The sequence below is a fragment of the Silene latifolia genome, unplaced genomic scaffold, assembly GCF_048544455.1.
Source record: "Silene latifolia isolate original U9 population unplaced genomic scaffold, ASM4854445v1 scaffold_73, whole genome shotgun sequence".
Taxonomy (NCBI): domain Eukaryota; kingdom Viridiplantae; phylum Streptophyta; class Magnoliopsida; order Caryophyllales; family Caryophyllaceae; genus Silene; species Silene latifolia.
The window spans coordinates 1,182,413-1,203,769 of NW_027413640.1; the positions used below are offsets into that span (position 1 = coordinate 1,182,413).

The window sequence follows — 21,357 nt, forward strand, 5'->3', positions numbered from 1 at the left end:
CAACCAGTATCAAGTACCCAAGTTCCGAAACTTGCATGATTAATCTCAATCATATGAATATAAGATGACATACCAACAGGAACGACGCGGCCTGCTTTGATGTCCTCACGGTACACGGGACAGTTCCTCCTCCAATGTCCAGTCTGTTGGGGCTGGTGTCCTCTACAGTTAGTGCAATGACATATAAATCTCTAAAAGGATCAAAGGGTATACTTTTGTATTATTATCAGTTGGTCCACGTTTATCAATAACGGTTGGCTTGCTAGATAAGTTTGACGTTATTGTCATACTGATGGCGGTGATCAACTGGTCCCTAAAAGTCACACCTATAGGATACGTTTGAGAGATGTGACGGTATGAAAATACAGTCATGTTGATGCCTAATATGACTAAACAGTTAGTCGGAGTTATTGACTAATAATTAGTCAAATGCGATGTTGAGATAATTATTTAATACGGATTAAATAATAATGGCTATGACGAATTAAGCGGTTAATTCGTAAATGGAATATAAACGATTATATTTAATTGATGTATATTGAATTAATTATACAATATTGTCTTTGTCGGACAAGTATTAATATGTCGACTAATCCATGTTACTAGTCGATATTTTAATAACCGATAACCGATGACGATTTATAATAAAATCCCGTCATATACATTTAGCGAAAATCGAGTCGGACCACGAGTTAAAATAAGGAGAAAGTGAAAGCCCACTTCCCCATGAAGCTCACGGTTTTGGCCGAAACAAACAAAAGGAGAGCTTTCTCTCCTTTTGACCTAGGCATTCCATTTTGCACAAAATTAGGTTTTGGAGGCATTCTCTCTGAAACCTAGATCTCACATCGAAAACCTCACAAAAACTCTCTCAATATTGCAAGGCAATTAGAGAGTACTTTCTAGCACAAGGGGCATAGTCTCAGACGGTCTTGGGTGCAACGATTAGGAGGAAATCTATATTGATTTCTGTTCTTAGGCCGTATTTACAAAGGACCCGAGGTTGATTCTTGTTCTTTATCGTTTCTCTATTGTTTTTCGTTTATGACCATAAATCGCATGTTAAACTTACGTTATAGTCCTAAAATTTAAGGGAATTTTACGGATATTTCCCTACAAGTGGTATCAAAGCCAGGCCACGTAAATTTTTCATGTTGTTTTTCATTAAACGAATTGAATCGATAATTTTTTGCATAAAAAAAAAAAACGTGCAGCTGAATTTTTTTTTACACGGTTGGTTTTATTTTTTTTTGCATTGGAAGCCGTGCCACACGGCTTACTGCTGATCAGTCTCAATCGTCTGATCTTGTTTTTCGACTTGTTCTTTGCATATTGTTATTTTAAACGATAATCATAGCAATATGTTAAAGATTTGTCAATTGTAATTTTGTTTTAATACGGATTATGTTCAAATTGCAATTGGTGTTTTTGTTCAATTGTTGTTCTTGGATGCCGCGCTGAAAATTGAGCCACTGGAAAATTTTTTTGCTCTCTTTTCTTCTCGGCAAAACCGCTGGAAAATAAAAAAAAAAAAAAAATTTCATGTTTTTCTGGCCGTGCTGAAGAAAAAAAAAAAAGGAATTTGTGTTTTTTTTTTTTTTCGGCCCTATTGTGTAAACAATACGGATTTTTGCACTCGCTTGATAGTGAAACGGTTCACTCACGTACCATTTAGTTATTTTAAAGCAATTTAAAGTAACGGATTATCATGAATTAAAATTAAGTTGATAGAAGCGGTTTTGTCACATAATTTTAATCGTTAAAAGGTGGTTTGGATAAATTTAACATAATTACGGAATTATGTCACGAATAAATTTTATTTTAGTTGATGCATTTTTATTTATCGTTATATTTGAATGCCTTGAATGTTTTATTACGTATTTAATTTTACAAATGGTTGTAACTTAGTGTGGCCTTAGTAGAACGTGTTACCGTAATGATGGAACACGGTCTTGGTTGTATTTTGAGATCTTGTATCTCCGTTTTGGTTTTTCCTTGTAATTACAGTTTTTTATTTAGAATGTAAATAGGTTTATATTTTGTAATTATTAAATTGTAATTTTGAGAAGACCAAAGATGGAGATCGGATGCTCACTCCCGCTGCATGGACAAAGATGGAACATCAAGACAAGCTTCTCGGGTCCAACGGTGGATTCCAAAGTTGTATTATGTTCTTTTTACTAGGATAGGCCACACTAGGACTTTTATTTACGTTTTGCATTCTTTTATTTATTTTATCGTAACGATAGTTTGCATCATATTCCGTTTAAAACCAAACCATCTAATAATTGCATGAAAACTGAGTCATATAGAGGTCACGCGTTAGTTTTCTTTGATATACAGATATCACACGTTTTTCTTAAGCCATCACCTAAGTTAATTCATTCACGTAATGCTAGTTTTTCGTTCACTTAAAATGAATTAAAACTAAGTTGATGGGATCTTCCTCGTATAACCAAAAATTGAGAATAGTCTTTATAGGTCAAACTCCAATGAATCCCTTCTTCGTCGGTAGGCATAATATGACCCCTTCTACGTCGGGTAAGTTGGAACTGATTGACCTGTTTTATCTCAACACTATGGTCACTCGTACGATCCTGTGATTATGGTGGACTATAGATAGGATTTACGGAAATCTATCGACCAAGAGTTCTAACGATAGAACTAGCTAAACAGTTGGCTTATCAATTTACGGAAATTGAGTCTTGGGATCATTTGTATAATTCTTGAGGTAGATCGATTATACAAGTGCAATAAGTCTACACGTTAAAATGAATTTTAAATAGACTTAAATCACCGCGATGAGTTGCTTATTTCGTTTTGTTTTTCCTTTCTTTTTCAGTGTAGATCACGATCACTTAAACTGCTAATAACAAAATGGCTGGCCGTGCTGACGACCCAATGCCAAGTGCCACATTGGACCGTGAGTCCTGGCTTCGGATCTTCATGAATCGATGAATCGTCTACTCGATCAAGAATGATGGATCAAACTTCGCGGACTGGGAGGCGGCATTACGGAATGCTGCGCCGCCGACGGGAAGCTCAAATATCCGACGAGCCCATCCCGTCAAACCTAGGCCCCACGGCTGGAGCTAACGAGATCGCCAAGTATAACGATTTCGTCATGGAAGCGGGTGCGATTAAAAACGTACTCATTTTTGCAATGGAATCCAATTTGCAGAAACGCTTCATAGCCCAAGGTGCAAACAAGATTTTCACCACGCTCACTAAGGAATTCTCGAAAGCACCGAGAATCGTGACCTATGAGCATACCACTCGCTTCTTTGATGCGAAACTCCAGAAGGGCCAACCGGTTAGCCCATACATTCTCAGCATGATTGAGAATGTCTAGAAACTGGAGGCGATTGATTGTAAAATCAGCGAGAACATCGTGATTGACCGCATGCTTCATTCACTCCACGATGGTTTTGCGCTCTTTAGAGCGAATTACTATATGAATAATTTGAAGAAAAGTCCTCATGACCTATACTCCCTACTCGTACAGACCGAGAAGGATATGAAGTTTAGTGGGAGCTTGAAACAGGATGTTCTCGTTGTGTCAAACAAGGGCAAGGGTAAGGGCAAAGCTCAGGCAGACCTAGCGGTAGGCAAACCGAAGTTTAAGAAGTCGGGATCAGGTAAGAGTGGGCTTGGTGAGTCGAGCACCTCATCAGGCGCGACAAAGAGCAAGACTGGTAACATGGAATGCCTCCATTGCCACAAGACTGGGCATTGGAGGCGTACATGTCCTGTATACCATGAGGACATAAAAGCAGGTCGCGTTACTCCTGTTGGTATGTCTTCTACTACTTCTACTTTTATTCATATGATTGAGATTAACCATGCAAGTTACGGAACTTGGGTACTAGATACTGGTTGTGGTTCTCATCTGTGTAATCATGTGCAGGGGCTCCGAAACATCGAACCCCTCGTAAAGGGTGAGGTGGACCTGCGTGTTGGGAATGGAGCACGAGTGGCTGCCGTCTCAAGGGGAACATATGTGATCCACTTCCTAGCGATTTGAGTTATTTTTATATAACTCGCTATTATGTACCCAGTCTATCCAAAAACATTATTTCGGTTTACGCACTTGACAAACTTGGTTTTTCATTTGTAATAGAGAATAATACTTGCATTTTCTCATTACACGATATGATTTATGGCAAGGCGGTCTCCATGAACGGAATTTATGTTTTAGATCGACCACCAAATATTGCACGTAATGAATAAAAGGTTAAAGGTTGGTGACAAAGATCAAACTTATCTATGGCACTGCCGTATGGGACACATTAATGAGAAACACGTTAAACAGCTCATAACGAATGGAGCTATCTCGGCCTTTGATTTTCAATCATTTGGCACGTGTGAATCATGTCTCATTGGTAAGATGACTCGAATTTCCTTCAAAGGTGTTGGAATGCGCGCTGCTGACCTATTAGGACTCATACATACAGACGTGTGTGGACCTATGTCAATCACCGCACGAGAAGGCTATAGGTACTTCATCACTTTCACGGACGATTTAAGTAGATATGGCTATGTCTACTTAATGAAGCACAAAAGTGAATCCTTTGAGAAATTCAAAGAATACCAGAATCGGGTACAGAACCAACTGGGTAGAAAGATTAAAACACTACGATCAGACCGTGGTGGCGAGTATCTTTCTCACGAGTTTGATAAACACCTTAAGGATTGTGGGATTGCCTTACAGTTAACTCCACCTGGAACACCTCAGTTGAATGGTGTGTCCGAACGGAGAAATCGAACACTACTTGATATGGTTCGATCCATGATGAGTCACACCGTGTTGCCTAACTCATTGTGGGGTTATGCTCTTCTGCCAGCTGCTCTAATACTTAACCGAAGTCCGTCTAAAGCTGTTGACAAGACTCCATATGAACTATGGAAGGGAACGGTCCCTAACTTGTCCTTTATACGGGTTTGGGGCTGCGAGGCTTATGTCAAGTGGAGACACGAGGATAAGCTCGGCCCGCGATCGGTCAAGACATACTTTATAGGTTATCCTAAAGGAACACTTGGTCATTACTTCTATTCGCCAACCGAACAACGTGTATTTGTTGCGGCTAGTGCGACATTCTTAGAGAAGGAATTTCTCGAGAATGCGAAGAGTAATAGAACCTTCGAGCCGTCGGAGATTCCAGAACCAAATACCGAGCAACCATTGGAGGAACAAGTTCCTTCAATCCCGGCAGCGGTTAGTATTCCTGAGGAACCTAGGAGGTCGGGAAGAGTCTCTATTCCTCCGGACAGATACATTGGTATGGTCGAGGAACATGACATAGATGACATTCTGCTCTTAACGAGTAGTGAACCCGCAACCTATAAAGGTGCCATGACTAGTTCTGACTCAAAGCTATGGCTTGAAGCCATGCAATCCGAGATGGACTCCATGTATGAGAACAACGTATGAGATCTTGTTGACTTGCCTGTTAAGGTTCGTCCCCTTCAATGCAAATGGCTTTACAAGATAAAGCATTCTGTGGAAGGTCAACAAGATATCTATAAAGCACGACTAGTTGCTAAAGGTTTCACCCAAGTGCCAGGTTTGCACTACGATGAAATTTTTGCACCCGTAGTCATGCTGCGTTCCATTCGGATTATCTTAGCGATTGCCGCTTTTCATGACTATGAAATTTGGCAGATGGATGTGAAAACCGCCTTCTTAAACGGTTATTTGGAGGAAGAGTTGTACATGGTACAACCCGAAGGTTTCATCGATCCTGAACATCCTAAGAAAGTGTGCAAGCTTAAGCGTTCCATTTATGGACTTAAGCAAGCTTCTAGGAGTTGGAATCATCGTTTCGACCAAGTGATAAAAGAAAATGGATTTACTCGATCGGTCGAGGAACCATGTCTATATATCAAGTCGAGTGGGAGCAAGATTGTCTTCCTAATATTGTATGTCGATGACATACTCCTGATTGGGAATGACATACCTCTTTTAACTTCGGTAAAAGTATGGTTGAAGAACCATTTCCAGATGAAAGATCTGGGTGAGGCACAAAGAATTTTGGGCATCCGCATCTATCGAGATAGATCACGTTGGATGTTATCTCTCAGTCAGGAGTCTTATATAGACAAGATACTAGAGAGATTCAGCATGACTAACTCCAAAAAGGGGTTTCTTCCTATGGCTCCAGGGGTGCATTTGAGCAAGTCTCAGGCACCAGAGACACCGGAAGAGAAAGAGCGCATGACACAGATTCCTTATGCCTCGGCTATAGAATCAATCATGTATGCCATGATATGCACACCTCCGGACGTGGCATATGCATTGAGTATGACAAGTCGATTCCAACAGCATCCAGATGAATCACATTGGATGGCTGTCAAGAACTTTCTTAAGTACCTACGGAGGACTAAAGATTGGGCATTGACTTATGGAGGCGAACAAAAGCTATGCGCAACCGGTTACGCAGATGCTAGCTTCCAAACGGATCGAGATGACTCGAAATCTCAGTCTGGATTCGTTTTTACTCTTAATGGCGCCGCAGTCAGCTTGAATCGAGTCCAAACAAAGTGTTAAAGCAGATTCTACGACTGAGTCCGAGTACTATGCCGCGTCTGAAGCTGCAAAGGAAGCGATATGGATGCGTCAATTCTTACAAGGACTATCTGTAGTGCCTAGTTCGAATGACCCGATCACCATCTATTGCGACAATAGAGGTGCCATCTTCCAAGCTAAGGAGCCTAAGTCTAGCAACAAGTCTAGACATGTACAACGGAAAGCTCATCTAATCCGAGATTACGTGGAGCAAAAGGAGGTAGTGATAGAAAAGATTGCTACAGATGATAATATAGCAGATCCTCTCACTAAACCATTACGACAAGATAAGCATGAAGGGCATGTTAATTCCATGGGAATTAAACGTGTTCCTGAGTTGTAGTACTCTTTTATGGATTAGATTCATTCTCTTTTGTACTCTAAACGACATCATCGTTTTGATATTTATATATTTTGTTTTTCATGTGGATTTGTACGACAATTTTGAACACCACAAAGTGAACTGAACAAACATTATATTTTTGGTCCTTAATTGCCCACGTGAGCTGATAACTCTGCAATTATTTTGTGACGTTGGTTGATGGTGGGTTCAACGAGCCATAAGTCAAAAGGTTGACTGACCAATCACAGGGCGAGTTATACGGATATCTCGTAGGACACAATTGTGACATCGACATGGAGTCCTAAATGTTTTATAACATTCGGTGCCAGGTCGTGGATAGGACCTCCATGGTGATCCTAAGAGTCGATTCTTTTGACTATCGACCGTCTCTTGAGACTAAGGCAGATTTTGGGTGACTTTGGTTTCTTTCTCACGGTCATCCGTAATGGGGGCCAAGTAGATTGTTTCTGGGTCATTTCATGCTTGTGCTTAGATCGGCGGAGTTGAGTTGAAGGAAATATTCAGCCTTTATCGTGTACTCGATATTTCTCGGGGCCACTCGAGGAGTCAGAATCGAAATGCATGGCCATGCTCGAATACGAATTCGTTTTATCAGTTAAGTTACTCTCTAGTCGGGGAAACCACTCTAGATACAGATCGATTGTAAAATACGACCTTTGCGGATCCGGATCTGCAAATTGTTTTACATTGAGTGGGAGAAATTTTAAATGAATATGAGAATCGGTTATCGTACATACACTTGTACGGACAAGTGGGAGTTTGTTGGAGCTGGTGTCCTCCAGTTAGTGCGGATAACGTTATTGCACGTACACTTGTACGGACAAGTGGGAGCTTGTTGGGGCTGGTGTCCTCTACAGTTAGTGCAATGACAAATAAATCTCTAAAAGGATCAAAGGGTATACTTTTGTATTATTATCAGTTGGTCCACGTTTATCAATAACGGTTGGCTTACTAGATAAGTTTGACGTTATTGTCATACTGATGGCGGTGATCAAATGGTCCCTAAAAGTCACACCTATAGGATACGTTTGAGAGATGTGACGGTATGAAAATACAGTCATGTTGATGCCTAATATGACTAAACAGTTAGTCGGACTTATTGACTAATAATTAGTCAAATGCGATGTTGAGATAATTATTTAATACGGATTAAATAATAATGGCTATGACGAATTAAGCGGTTAATTCGTAAATTGAATATAAACGATTATATTTAATTGATGTATATTGAATTAATTATACAATATTGTCTTTGTCGGACAAGTATTAATATGTCGACTAATCCATGTTACTAGTCGATATTTTAATAACCGATAACCGATGACGATTTATAATAAAATCCCGTCATATACATTTAGCGAAAATCGAGTCGGACCACGAGTTAAAATAAGGAGAAAGTGAAAGCCCACTTCCCCATGAAGCTCACGGTTTTGGCCGAAACAAACAAAAGGAGAGCTTTCTCTCCTTTTGACCTAGGCATTCCATTTTGCACAAAATTAGGTTTTGGAGGCATTCTCTCTGAAACCTAGATCTCACATCGAAAACCTCAAAAAAACTCTCTTAATATTGCAAGGCAATTAGAGAGTACTTTCTAGCACAAGGGGCATAGTCTCAGACGGTCTTGGGTGCAACGATTAGGAGGAAATCTATATTGATTTCTGTTCTTAGGCCGTATTTACAAAGGACCCGAGGTTGATTCTTGTTCTTTATCGTTTCTCTATTGTTTTTCGTTTATGACCATAAATCGCATGTTAAACTTACGTTATAGTCCTAAAATTTAAGGGAATTTTACGGATATTTCCCTACACAGTCTTGTGACAATGGTGGCACTCAATGTCACCACCCTTGCTCTTTGCCTTGCCCTGTGAGCCACTAGTCTCACCGAGCCCACTCTTACCGTTTCCTGGCTTCTTGAATTTTGGCTTGCCTACAGCTAGGTTGCCTGGAGCTTTGCCCTTACCTTTACCCTTGTTGGAAATCGTGAGAACATCCTGCTTCATGCTCCCACTCAATTTCATATCCTTCTCAGTCTGTACGAGAAGTGAATGTAGCTCATGAGGACTTTTCTTTAAGTCATTCATGTAGTAGTTCGCCCTGAAAAGGGCAAAACCATCGTGAAGAGAATGAAGCATTCGGTCAATGACAATGCTCTCACTGATTTTGCAATCAAATGCCTCCAATTTCTCGACATTCTCAATCATGTTAAGAATGTGTGGGCTAACCGGTTGGCCATTCTGGAGTTTCGCATCAAAGAAGCGACATGTATGCTCATAAGTAACGATTCTCGTTGCTTTTGAGAACTCGTTAGTGAGCGTGGTGAAAATCTTGTTCGTACCTTGGGCAATGAAGCGTCTCTGCAAATTGGTTTCCATTGCAAAGATGAGTACGTTCTTTATCGCACCCGTTTCTATAACGAAATCACTATAAGCAAGTGACTCGTTAACTCTCGCATTGGGGGCTGGTTTGACCGGTATTGGCTCAGTTAAGTACTTGAGCTTACCATCAGCAATGGCAGCATTCCGTAGTGCTGCCTCCCAGTCCGCAAAGTTGGACCCATCATTCTTCAGTCGCGTGTACTGATTCATGTTGTCCATAAAAACTTTCAGCCAGGACTCGCGTCCAAGTGTGGCACTTGGCATTAGGATTTCGTTATTTCCAGCCATTTGTTGTAACAGTAATATAAACGTGTTCTACATTGCGAAAAGAAGAATAAAATAATAAGCATGTGCATCGTTTATGATTTTAAGTCTAATGATCTAGTGTCATAACGCGAAGACTCAAGCATTTATACAATTGACCTTCCTCAAGAATTATATAAATGATCCCAAGACTCAATTATCTGTAAATTGATAAGCCAATCTTTTGGCTAATTCTACTGTTAGAATTCTTGGTCGATAAATTTACAAAATTCTATCTTTAGTCCATCATAATCACGAGAAACTCTTCGGACTATAATGTTGAGATAAACTAAGTCAACACAAACTACTTACCCAACGTAGAAGGGGTCATATTATGCCTACCGACGAAGAAGGGATTCATAGTTGTTTTCCCTTATAAAGACTAATCTCAATTTCCATTTTAGAGGAAGATCCCATCAACTTTATTTTAATTCATTTTAAGTGAACTAATATCTAGCATGCGTGAATGAATAAACTAAGGTGATGGCTTAATAAACATGTGACATCTGTATGTCTATGAAAACTAACATACAACCTATATGTGTCAATTTTCATGCATTTTAGTAGGTGGTTTGGTTTTAGGCGGAATATGATGCATTAACTAGCATGTGAATGAAAAGCAATAAGAACGGTAAAATGTAAAACAAAAATAAAGTTCTAGTGTGGCCTATCCTATCAAAATGAACATAAATACAACTTTGGAATCCATCCATGGACCCGGGAAGCTTGTCTTGATGTTCCATCTTGATCCATGTAGCGGGAGTGAGCTCCAATCTCCATCTTTAGTCTTCTCAAAAATTACAATTTAAAAATTACATAATAAACCTATTTACATTCTAATTTCAAAACCGTAATAAATAAAGAAAACCAAACGGAGATACGAGATCTCAAATTACATTAAAAATTATGTTCCCATCATTACGAAAACATAATTTGACTAAGGCCACACTAGGTATTACAAATTACAACCGATTGCAAAAATACGTAAATAAAACCATTCAACGATTCATTCAACTATAATAAAATGCATCAACTAAAATAAATTAAACATACAGGACATAATTTTTTAATTATGTAGATTAATTTTATCCAAACCACCTATTTCATTGATTAAATTAAGTGACAATTCCTCAATTAGTCACTATTAACGTAATCTTAATTCATATTGGACTTGTAATATGAATTTAATCCATTAATATTTTAAACTGCTTTAAAATAATTAGGTATATCTATGAATTATGAACCGCTTCACAATAATTAATTGGCCAAAAAACAACAAAAAAACAGGAAAATTTTTTTTCTTCAAAAATGCTCTCGGCATGACAGGAAGAAAAAAAAAACAAGTGTTTTTTTTTTCGGCAAAACAGAAAAAAACAAAAACAGCCCGTTTATTTTCTTAAAACACGGTTTTTCTGTAAAAACCGAAACAAAACAATTTTTTTTTTTTTTTTACTTTTCACGGCTGGAAAAACGAAACAACAAAAAAAACAGAAACCCTAATTTTTTTTTTGTGTCTCGGCTGGGAAAAAAAATTAAAACAGCCCCAATATTTTTTTATCAATTCGGCATTATGCCCTAATTGCAAAAACATGATATTGATGAACAAAAATCGTTTATTGTTGCTATTAACAAGATTGGCATATTCATCTTATAATTTAAACATGTAAATTTATGAAACATGATTCTAAACAACAATTTAGAACTATTTATGCCAAAAACATTATAGCAAAAAACAATTTATCATCAACAATTAGACGATTTCCATTTACATTATGATTTAATCTTCATTAAACCTAACATCTACAAATTTATCATATGATTATTTTAACTAATTAAAACAACAATATGAAAAATCAAAATGGAAATAAATCATCAAACAAAAAGAAAAAAACGGATGAAAAAAATTTTTCTCGGCAAAAAAAAAACAGCCGAACCTTTTTTTTTTTTTTTTTTTTTTTCGAAACCCTAAAATTACTTGCATCCAATTTTATGAAAATCATCAAAATAAAATTCGTGGCCTTGGCTCTGATACCACTTGTGGGATTTATCTGTATGCATCCATTTAACTTTAAGGATTATAACGAAATTTATTAAGATGAAACTAGTCATAAAATAAATTGCATAAACAAAAAGGGTAGAGAATAAAGAAATCAACCTTTGGTCCTAGCAAAAACGGCCTAAGAACAATATCGCAATGATATTCACCTATCAGTTGCACCCAAGACGATATGAGATATGCCATTGCTTCTTGCTAGAATCGATCCCCAAATTTTCTGTAAAATTAATTAGGGTTTTGTGTTTTTGTGTTTTGATGAGAGAGGCAAGAATGAGTTAGAAAATTAGGTTAGAAAAACTACTCCTCTAAACTCCCTATAAACCGTGTATGTGGATATTAGGGTAGATTTTTCTTTTTTTTTTTAATTTTCCGGCCCATATCCGAAAATAAGAGAATTATTTCTCTTTTTTTCGGTTTTTCTATTTACCCAAAATAAGGAGATTAAATCTTCTTATTTTGGTAATATGCAAAATGTATAAAATGTATTAAATATAAATTGTCATTTATATTATACCGCATTAATTAATACGGGTCAATAATAATATATTATGACAATATCGTATAATTTATCCTTTGCTGATTAAATATAACCGATTACATTTAATTAAGAATTAACATATTAATTCGTCCAAGCAAACATTATATACATTAATTAAATATAACATATTATATTCAATTTTACGAATTGACAGTTAATTCGTCTTAGCTAATATTATTTAATCGGCATTAAATAATCGTCTCATCAACACGTTGACTAACTGTTTAGTCATATAAGGCATCAATGTGATTACATTTCCATAACCACATCTCTCAAACACATCCTTTAGGTGTGACTTTTAGGGACCAGTTGATCACCGCCATCTGTATGATAATAACGTCAAACTTTCTAGCAAGCCAACCGTTATTAGGTAATCGTTAATCAACTGATAAAATACGAAGTATACTCTTGTGAACCTATAAGAGATTTATTAATGTTATCACACTAATTTGTGAAGGACACAAGCTCCAACATAGACCAGCCCAGCAATGCAACTAGTAACCAAGATTTTCTTCCAACCACTCAGACCACCCTTAGCAGAAATCCTATACAACCAATTTTTCAGAGAAAGATCAGACCTGCAGCCAGTTATACCAAGCCAATTCACCATTAATCTGCATATATGCTGAGAGTAGGAGCATCTGAAGAACAGATGCCTATGAGATTCCCAAGCTTTTTCACACAAGCAGCACCAATTCACCAGAGGATAGCCACGGGCTCTGATCTTATCAATAGTAGACAAGACCTGCTGAGTAGCTTGAATAACACATACCTTGTGCTTAGGGAGGATCTCAGTACAGGCTAAAGCCTTGGTCCAGCCTAATTTACTGCGTTTCTTCCTGAAAATATCATATGCTTTACCAAAAAAAAATCCCCTTTGATGACACAAGAGTTTAGAGCTGCTTGTGCACCCTGTTGACCTCCAGCAATAGCCAAAAGATGATCCCTAGTCTTAAGGATAGCACGCCAACTCTCAGCATAATGAGGTTTGCACTGGACAGTCCAAATGGAGGAGCCAAGAGTAATATAAGACATAGTCCAAGTTGCCCAGATCCCCTCCTTACCTTGAGTAAGAAACCACAGCCATTTACTTATATAATAAGTGCCTTGTTCCAACTCAAGAGTTCTTTGATGTTGAACCCTCCTTCCTGCCAAGGAGCACAAATGGAACCCCAACTTTGGAAGGTCATCTTGTGTTGTCTAGAAGGAGTACCCCAAAAGTAATTCTTATACAACTTATTAACCAACTTAGCTACCACTTTAGGTAATAACAAAGCAGAGCACCAATAATTTTCAAGGCCAAACAAGACTGAGTTGATAAGTTGCATTTTCCCAGCATAGGATAGCAGATTACCAGTCCAATGCTAAATGGAAGCCTCAACCTTGTCCACCATAGCCTGAAACATCCCAGGAGCCAATCTACCAGGGCTCATGGTAATACCCAGTTACCTAAATGGGAATTGCTCCTCAGAATAACCAGTAAGTGCCCCAATCTGGTACTTAACCTCCTGGCTGACCCCTCCATAGTAAATACTAGTCTTAGAAGGATTAGCATGTAAACCAGAAACTTTAGCAAACTCAGAGAGGCAAGTAGCAACAACAACAACAGAAGGTACATCCCCACTCATAAATATCATGAGATCATCAGCAAAAACCAGATGATTTAATCTAAGTTTTGCACATTTAGGATGAAGAGAAACTTGGTGAAGAAGGGAAAGTCTTCTGAGTTGTCTGGAAAAAATTTCCATACTAAACACAAATATATAGGGAGAAATAGGATCCCCTTTCCTGACTCCAGATTTGCCAGGAAAGAAACCACAAATGCTACCATTTACCTTAATATAAAACCAAGTGGAGGCAATACAACCCATGATCCAAGTGACAAATTTTTGAGGGAAACCCAACCCTTGAAGCATATTTTGAATAAAGTCCCACTGAAGAGAGTCAAAAGCCTTCTTTATGTCAACTTTAATCAGGCACCTAGGAGAAATGAGGCTCTGATTGTAACCCTTGATTAAAGTCTGAGACATCATGATATTCTCAAAGATATTTATTTCGACCCTTAATAAAAGCTGTTTGTTCACTTCCCACTAAATCAGATAGCACAGACTGCAATCTATTGGCTATAATCTTGCTAATGGTCTTATAAACCACATAGCAACAAGCTATAGGCCGGAAATCCTGGACTGCAAGAGGCACTTCCTTCTTAGGAACAAGAGCTAGGAGAGTGGTATTAACCTTTCTCATCATTCTGCCCTTTCTGAAAAACTCCTCAACAACAACACATAATGTATCCCTAGCTGTGTCCCAATCTTTCTTGAAAAGCCAGATGAAAACCCATCCTGACAAGGGATCTTATTAGAAGAGATGCTGAACAAAGCGTTTCTGATCTCATCTCTTGTAACAGGTGCAATTAGCTCAACCCCAGCCTCATTAGAAACCCTAGGACTAGAGGAGAAAACTATGTCACTAATGGGGTCAACATCAAGTTTCCCCCCAGAAGACTAGTATAGTAATCCACAAAAGCAGAATTGACATTATCAATGCCATATATGGTAGTACCATCCTTGTCCCTAATAATTCCAATGGTACTATGGTGCCTCCTAAGTGCAATTTTGGAGAAAAAGAAACTGGAAGAACAGTCCCGTTTCCTAATATTATTCACCTTAGCCTTCTGAAATAAAATATCCACTTCTATCTTACTGAGTTTAGCATATTGAGCAGCAAGATTTTTCTCCTTAGCAATCAAAAAAGGAGAAAATAAGTAAGTTTGCAACTCATTTTGACAATCTTCCAACTGCCCTCTGAGTTCCTGAACCCTCTCAGTGATGTTAGAGAAATTCCTTTTATGCAATTGCTGCAAGGAGCTCTTCACACTTTTGAGTTTGAAAAACAGCTGATACATGGGAGTGCCATAACAAGGTGTATTCCAAGCACTTTGAATAAGACTCTGATAATCAGGATGATCTTGCCAAGCATTCAGGAAACTGAATCTCCTTTTAACAGGACTATCAGATGCCACAGACACCATCAAAGGGGAATGATCAGAAAGACCAGGAGGCAGACTGAGTGCATAAGATGCAGGAAATATGGCAAGCCAAGCAGGGTTTACCAGAACCCTATCTAATCTAGCCCAAGTTCTTGTGTCAGACCCCTGCTTATTAGACCAAGGGAATTCAGACCCCATGCTGTGCATGTCATCTAAATAACACTAAGCCAAACAAGCATTAAAAGCCAAGATATCTTGAGTTGTTGGAAGGTTGGGGCCCTCTCTTTCACACAAATTCCTAACAACATTGAAGTCTCCCATAACAACCCAAGCAGAGGTAGTTTTTGAGATCTCAATAAGCTTATCCCATAGAGCCACCCTTGCCTTAGGGTCATTCAAACCATACACACAAGTTACAGCTATAGCTTGATTAGTGGCCTTGAACCAAACATCACAATGGATAAGTTATTCATGGAGTATCACATTACTAATAGAAACAGTAGCAGGATTATAATAAAGCCAAATCCTACCCTGAGCTTTATTACTGATAATGCCATAATAAGGAAATTGAGACATTATTGATTTCTCTTTATGATCCTTGACATGTGTCTCCACCAAGCAAAGAATATCTAATTTATTCTTAGATAAAAACCTACTAACCTCTAACTGCTTAATACTTTCATTAAGCCCTCTAATGTTCCAGGCTGCAATCATCAGGAATTTCAGGGGGCTTTGGATCAATAGCAGCCACCAAATTCAGAGTATTATCATCCAGAGGCATCAAAACTTCCTCCTCAGCATCAACAACAGAATAATTATTTTGTAAAGTAACTACTGAAGAAGACTCATCAGCTGCAGATTGTCCAACACTGCCTCCAGAAGAAGAGCTTAGGTGCTTGGCCGTCTCAACTGGCTTTTTCCCCCTAGCTTTGGATGAACCTGCTTTACTATTGCTAGCACCACCAGTAGGAGTAGGCACCTTTTCAGGGGCAGCTGCAGCAGTAGAAGTAGGCACCTTAGCAGGGGCAGCTCCTGCAATGGCCTGAACAGGAGCCTTCTTCTGCCAAATAGGCTGAGCAACCACCTTATCCTTGTTTAGCTTGCAAAAATTTTCAGTATGACCAAGCGTACCATAGCAGTGACAATAGAATGGTTTCCACTCATAAACAATTTTCTACACTATCTGTCCATGATATGGAGTATTAATTATGACATGCTCAGAAGCCAAATCCGCCTCAGCCATTACTTTGGCAAAAGATAACCGTGCTTTACAGGTAGTACTGAAGTCAGCATATAAAGGTTGGCCTACCTTACTAACAAGCTTGCTTAAGATAACATCAGACCATAGTACATGATCCAACTCAGGAAAAAGAATCCAGATAGGAACAACAGACAGCTTATCCATTTCCATGGAGAAATTTGGAGTCCACTGCTTCAAGACCAGAGAACTACTAGCTAAAGACCAGGGACCTCCCTTCAAAACCTCATCCATGTCCTCAACACTAGTAAATCGAAAAGAAAACTATCCTCTCCGGAAATACTGTACTGTAGGAATTGAGACATGATTCCAACTCTTAGTGACATAAGCCTGCATTTGAGCCACAGTAGGACGAGCACCCAGAACATTACCCATTAAAGTATATTGCCAAATTCGCAATTCACCCTCCACATCATCCGCAGAAACATCAATCTCAGTTGCATCAGCACTATGTTTACAGTAATGAAGACTCATTCCAACTTTAGGCTTGAAAACCTTATTCCAACCCGTCCCCACTGCAGTAGTAGCAAGAACAGCAACAGGTATCTCAGAAGCACCAGTTTTAGAGCCAGTCCCCAAGCTAAGCTCCAGAGAGGGCTTTTCCGGGGGAGGAGCCACAAAAATTGGGCTCTATTTCCTTAACCAAAGCATCACCAGACTCACGAAGCGAACTAATAATCGAGTTATAGGTCTTAGGACGACTATGACTACGAACAGCAGAACCAACCAACCCATTTGCCACAAAAGGAGTACAAACAACATCACCTGAATCCGTATCAGAAGCCACATGTTGAGCATCCACCACTGCTTGATGCAACACCGGACGCCCACGAGCTCTTCCACGAGGTCTAGCCATGAACAGAAAATAAAAATTGAAAGAAAATTATTGTAAAATTAGATCAAAGAAGAAAAGAAATCGAGAAATCGAGGGTTTGGAGCAGAATCGCAGGATCGTGGAGAGAAGGTGCTCTCTCTCTTCATGACTTTCTATTATTATTATTATTGTTGTTGTTGTTGTTGTTGTTGTTGTTGTTGTTGTTGTTGTTGTTGTTGTTGTTGTTGTTGTTGTTGTTGTTGTTGTTGTTGTTGTTGTTGTTGTTGTTGTTGTTGTTGTTGTTGTTGTTGTTGTTGTTGTTGTTGTTGTTGTTGTTGTTGTTGTTGTTGTTGTTGTTGTTGTTGTTGTTGTTGTTGTTGTTGTTGTTGTTGTTGTTGTTGTTGTTGTTGTTGTTGTTGTTGTTGTTGTTGTTGTTGTTGTTGTTGTTGTTGTTGTTGTTGTTGTTGTTGTTGTTGTTGTTGTTGTTGTTGTTGTTGTTGTTGTTGTTGTTGTTGTTGTTGTTGTTGTTGTTGTTGTTGTTGTTGTTGTTGTTGTTGTTGTTGTTGTTGTTGTTGTTGTTGTTGTTGTTGTTGTTGTTGTTGTTATTATTATTGTTCTTATTGTTATTATTATTGTTCTTATTGTTCTTATTATTATTATTATTATTATTCTTATTACTTTATTTTATTTTTATTTTTTTTTGCAAGGAAATTATAGTCCATTCTTATTCATCCATAAAGAGAAATAAAAAAGGACAAGGTTTCCAAACAAAGCAATATCCCCTAAGGCTAAACTAAATCGACACGAGATTTAGTCTTCCTGCACCCATCTCATAATGTAAGCAAGAGATTTTGCTTAAAATTCGACTACTAACAGTGACTCGAATGACATGTAATAGTTGCTCAGCAGTTCGTTCAAGGCCATTGAAGACTCGTGAGTTCCTTTCATCCCATATATAGTAGCAGGTTTCAGCAATACTATCTCTCAACCAACCATTTTTCCAGTGTCTACCATGCCGTCTGTCAGAGCACCATAGGAGCTCAGATTCAGCATCATAGCTTCTGCCAGAAATTTTCAGCCACCTCTGAATGCCATCCCATATTTTGCTGGAGAAGTCATAATTAAAGAAAAGATGACTGTGCGTCCCATTATCTTGCTTGCACAGAATGCATCTATTGATAATGGCCAAACCTTTCCCTGCAAAATTATCAAGAGTGGCCAATTTATGTTGAATAGCAACGGATGTGATTACCCGATGACTAGGTATGATGAACTGATGATTCAAAGCAACAGTCCAATGTAGTGAAGGGAAGTTGTTTCTGAACCAAGAATAAGCCTGACTGATACTAACTTCCCATTGTGAAACCAGGATTCGAGGAGGGAAACAGCTGCAGTTGTAGAGCCTGTTTTGCTAAGAAGCTCATCTCTAATAATTAGAATACTTCTGAGACTTTCAGTATAGTGACTCTTACTTTGCAAAGTCCATATGGAGCTATTAGTGAGGTGATATGCTTGAGTCCATTCAAACCAGAGACCACTTTTCTTAACCTCAAGGATCCATAACCATTTATCCAAGAGTGCTTTGTTCCAAGAAAAAAGTTCTTTCATGTTAAAGCCTCCCTCTTGCCAGGGAGAGCAAATGCTCTTCCAGCTTTTGAAAATCAATCTCCTTTTACCATCCTCAATTGACCTGCAAATATCCTTACAGAGCTTGTTGAGAGCTTTGATAATGTTCTTGGGTAAAAGAGCAGTGGCACACCAAAAGTTGGTAAGTCCAAAGATAACAGAATTGAGAAGTTGGACTTTTCCTACATAAGAGAAGAACCTAGTTGCCCAGTGCTGTAGGTAGGATTGAATTTTATTGAGTAGCACCCCATAACTATCCACAGTGATCCTGGCAGTGGCTAGGGGTAGAACAAGATATCTAAATGGAAATTTTCCTTCAGAGAAGCCAATACCCTGAAGAATTTGTTGTCTTATAGCAGCTGAGACCCCTCCAAAGTATATTTCAGTTTTCTCAGTGTTAGCATAAAGCCTAGACCAAGTAGAGAAACTCTCAAGGACTTGCAAAACAGCAGTGATAGAAGGAACATCACCTTTAGTAAATATCATCAAATCATCAGCAAAAATAAGGTGAGTGAGCCCAAGCTTAGTGCACTTAGGATGATAAGAGACATTAGGAGAAGTACAGATCTTCCTAAGGTATCTAGACAGGATTTCCATGGCAAGAATAAAAAGATAGGGAGAGAGAGGGTCACCTTGTGTTAATCCACTCTTCCCTTGAAAGAAGCCATGAACAAACTCATTTATCTTGAGAGAGAACCAAGAGCTGGTGATGCAACCCATTATCTAATTCACAAAATCCTCAGAAAATTTCAAAGCTTTTAGAATGGCTTGGATAAAAGTCCACTGAAGGGAATCAAAAGCCTTCCTAATATCAACTTTTATCAAACATCTGGGGGTCAGATACTTTCTGCCATAACCTTTAACTAGAGATTGGGACATCATTATGTTTTCATGGATGTTTCTCCCCTTGATGAAAGCAGCTTTTTCAGGACCAATGAGTTTGGGAAGAATAGTTTGAAGTCTTGTAGAAAGAATTTTACTGATTGCTTTAAAAAAAGTAGTACATCATGATATAGGCCTAAAATCCATGATAGTATTGCTGACCTTTTTATTTGGAATTAAAGTGATGAGGGTTTCATTGGCATGCTTACTAAGCCTACCATGTCTGAAATAGTCCTGGACAGCCTTGCAAAAATCAGGTCCAACCAAATCCCAAGAAGCTTTGAAGAAAGCAGAACAAAACCCATCAGGCTTAGGGCTCTTATATGAACCAATACTAAACACAGCAACTTTAATTTCAGCATCTGTAACAGGTTTAATCAGAAGATCGAAATCCTCAGCTTGAATACAGGAGCCTTGTTGGATATAGTGAACATCAACAGGCTGAGTAGCAATAGAAGAGCCTAACAGATGTTGGTAATAATCAATGAACCCTAAGGCAACATTATCTAGACCAACCCTATCATGACCATCCTTATCCTTTATTTGCCCAATAATTTGCTGCTGCTTCCTTTCATGAATCCTAGCAAAGAAGTACTTTGAAGAGGAATCACTATAGGATATATGGTTCACCTTTGCTTTTTGCTGAATGATACTTCCTTCAGCTCTTTTTAATTTCATATAGGTACCCATAAGGAGCTTCTCCTATTCATATAGTTCGGGCAAGTGAAGATTAGCCTGAATTTGTCTTTGACAGTCATGAAGAGCCTCCTTGCTATCCTTTACTCGTTTCTGAATTTGTGAAAAACTCTGTTTATGCAGAGCTTGAAGCTTTGTTTTTACATTAAGCTTCCTAAACAAAGTAAAAATTTGAGATCCTTGTACAGGAGTCTGCCAGGCTTCAAGGACTTGATCATGGTAATTAGGATGGTCAACCCAGTAGTTGAGAAAACTAAATCGATGCCCCACATACTTGTCCTCAAAAACAGTGACAAGTGCAGGAGAATGATCGGATATACCTGAAGAGAGAAAATGAACAGCAGTAGCTGGGAATTGAGCCATCCATTGAGTATTGATTAAGGCTCGATCCAATTTAGACCAAACTAGAGTTGCTATATCCTGATTATTAGTCCAGGTCATGTCACATCCAGAGCTATTAAGATCATCTAGTCCATATTTAAGAAGACAGAAGTTGAAATCCAATATGTCAACCAGACAAGAAGGAGTATTGCTTACCCTCTCAAGAACATCTCTTACAACATTGAAATCACCAATTATAATCCAGCAATTAGTAGTAGAGCTAATATTAATCAAATTTTTCCAGAGATTATCTCGAACCCTGGCATGATTACTAGCATAAACCATGGTTAAATGAAAATTTTGGCAAGTAGCATGATGGGAGACAGCACAGTGAATGAATTGAGCATGAATGATTAGAGGAGTTATAGTAATAGTACTAGGTTTCCAGACAAGCTAGATTCTCCCATTAACATGAGCAGAATAATTGCAGATGACATTATAGGCATGGAACTTATTTGTGATGATTTTAGTAGCCTTATTCTTCTTTATTCTTATTTCAAAGACACCCAT

At 38.4% G+C, this 21,357-nt stretch overlaps 3 protein-coding genes across 3 annotated transcripts; all 3 read right to left on the minus strand.

The window, feature by feature from the left end:
• Positions 1 to 14,241: 14,241 nt before the first annotated feature.
• Positions 14,242 to 15,388, minus strand: LOC141640174 (uncharacterized). The gene is made up of 2 exons (XM_074449060.1): positions 14,707 to 15,388; positions 14,242 to 14,543 (listed from the first exon to the last, which is right to left on the minus strand). The coding sequence occupies exons 1-2, from the start codon at positions 15,386 to 15,388 to the stop codon at positions 14,242 to 14,244; spliced, it is 984 nt and encodes a 327-aa protein (XP_074305161.1).
• A 2,667-nt stretch (positions 15,389 to 18,055) lies between these two features.
• On the minus strand, positions 18,056 to 19,608 carry LOC141640175 (uncharacterized). Its single transcript, XM_074449061.1, has 2 exons — positions 18,588 to 19,608; positions 18,056 to 18,459 (listed from the first exon to the last, which is right to left on the minus strand). Exons 1-2 carry the CDS (start codon positions 19,606 to 19,608, stop codon positions 18,056 to 18,058), a joined length of 1,425 nt encoding a protein of 474 aa, XP_074305162.1.
• Positions 19,609 to 20,472: 864 nt separating this feature from the next.
• On the minus strand, positions 20,473 to 21,132 carry LOC141640176 (uncharacterized). Its single transcript, XM_074449062.1, has one exon. It carries the CDS (start codon positions 21,130 to 21,132, stop codon positions 20,473 to 20,475), a length of 660 nt encoding a protein of 219 aa, XP_074305163.1.
• Positions 21,133 to 21,357: the final 225 nt, after the last annotated feature.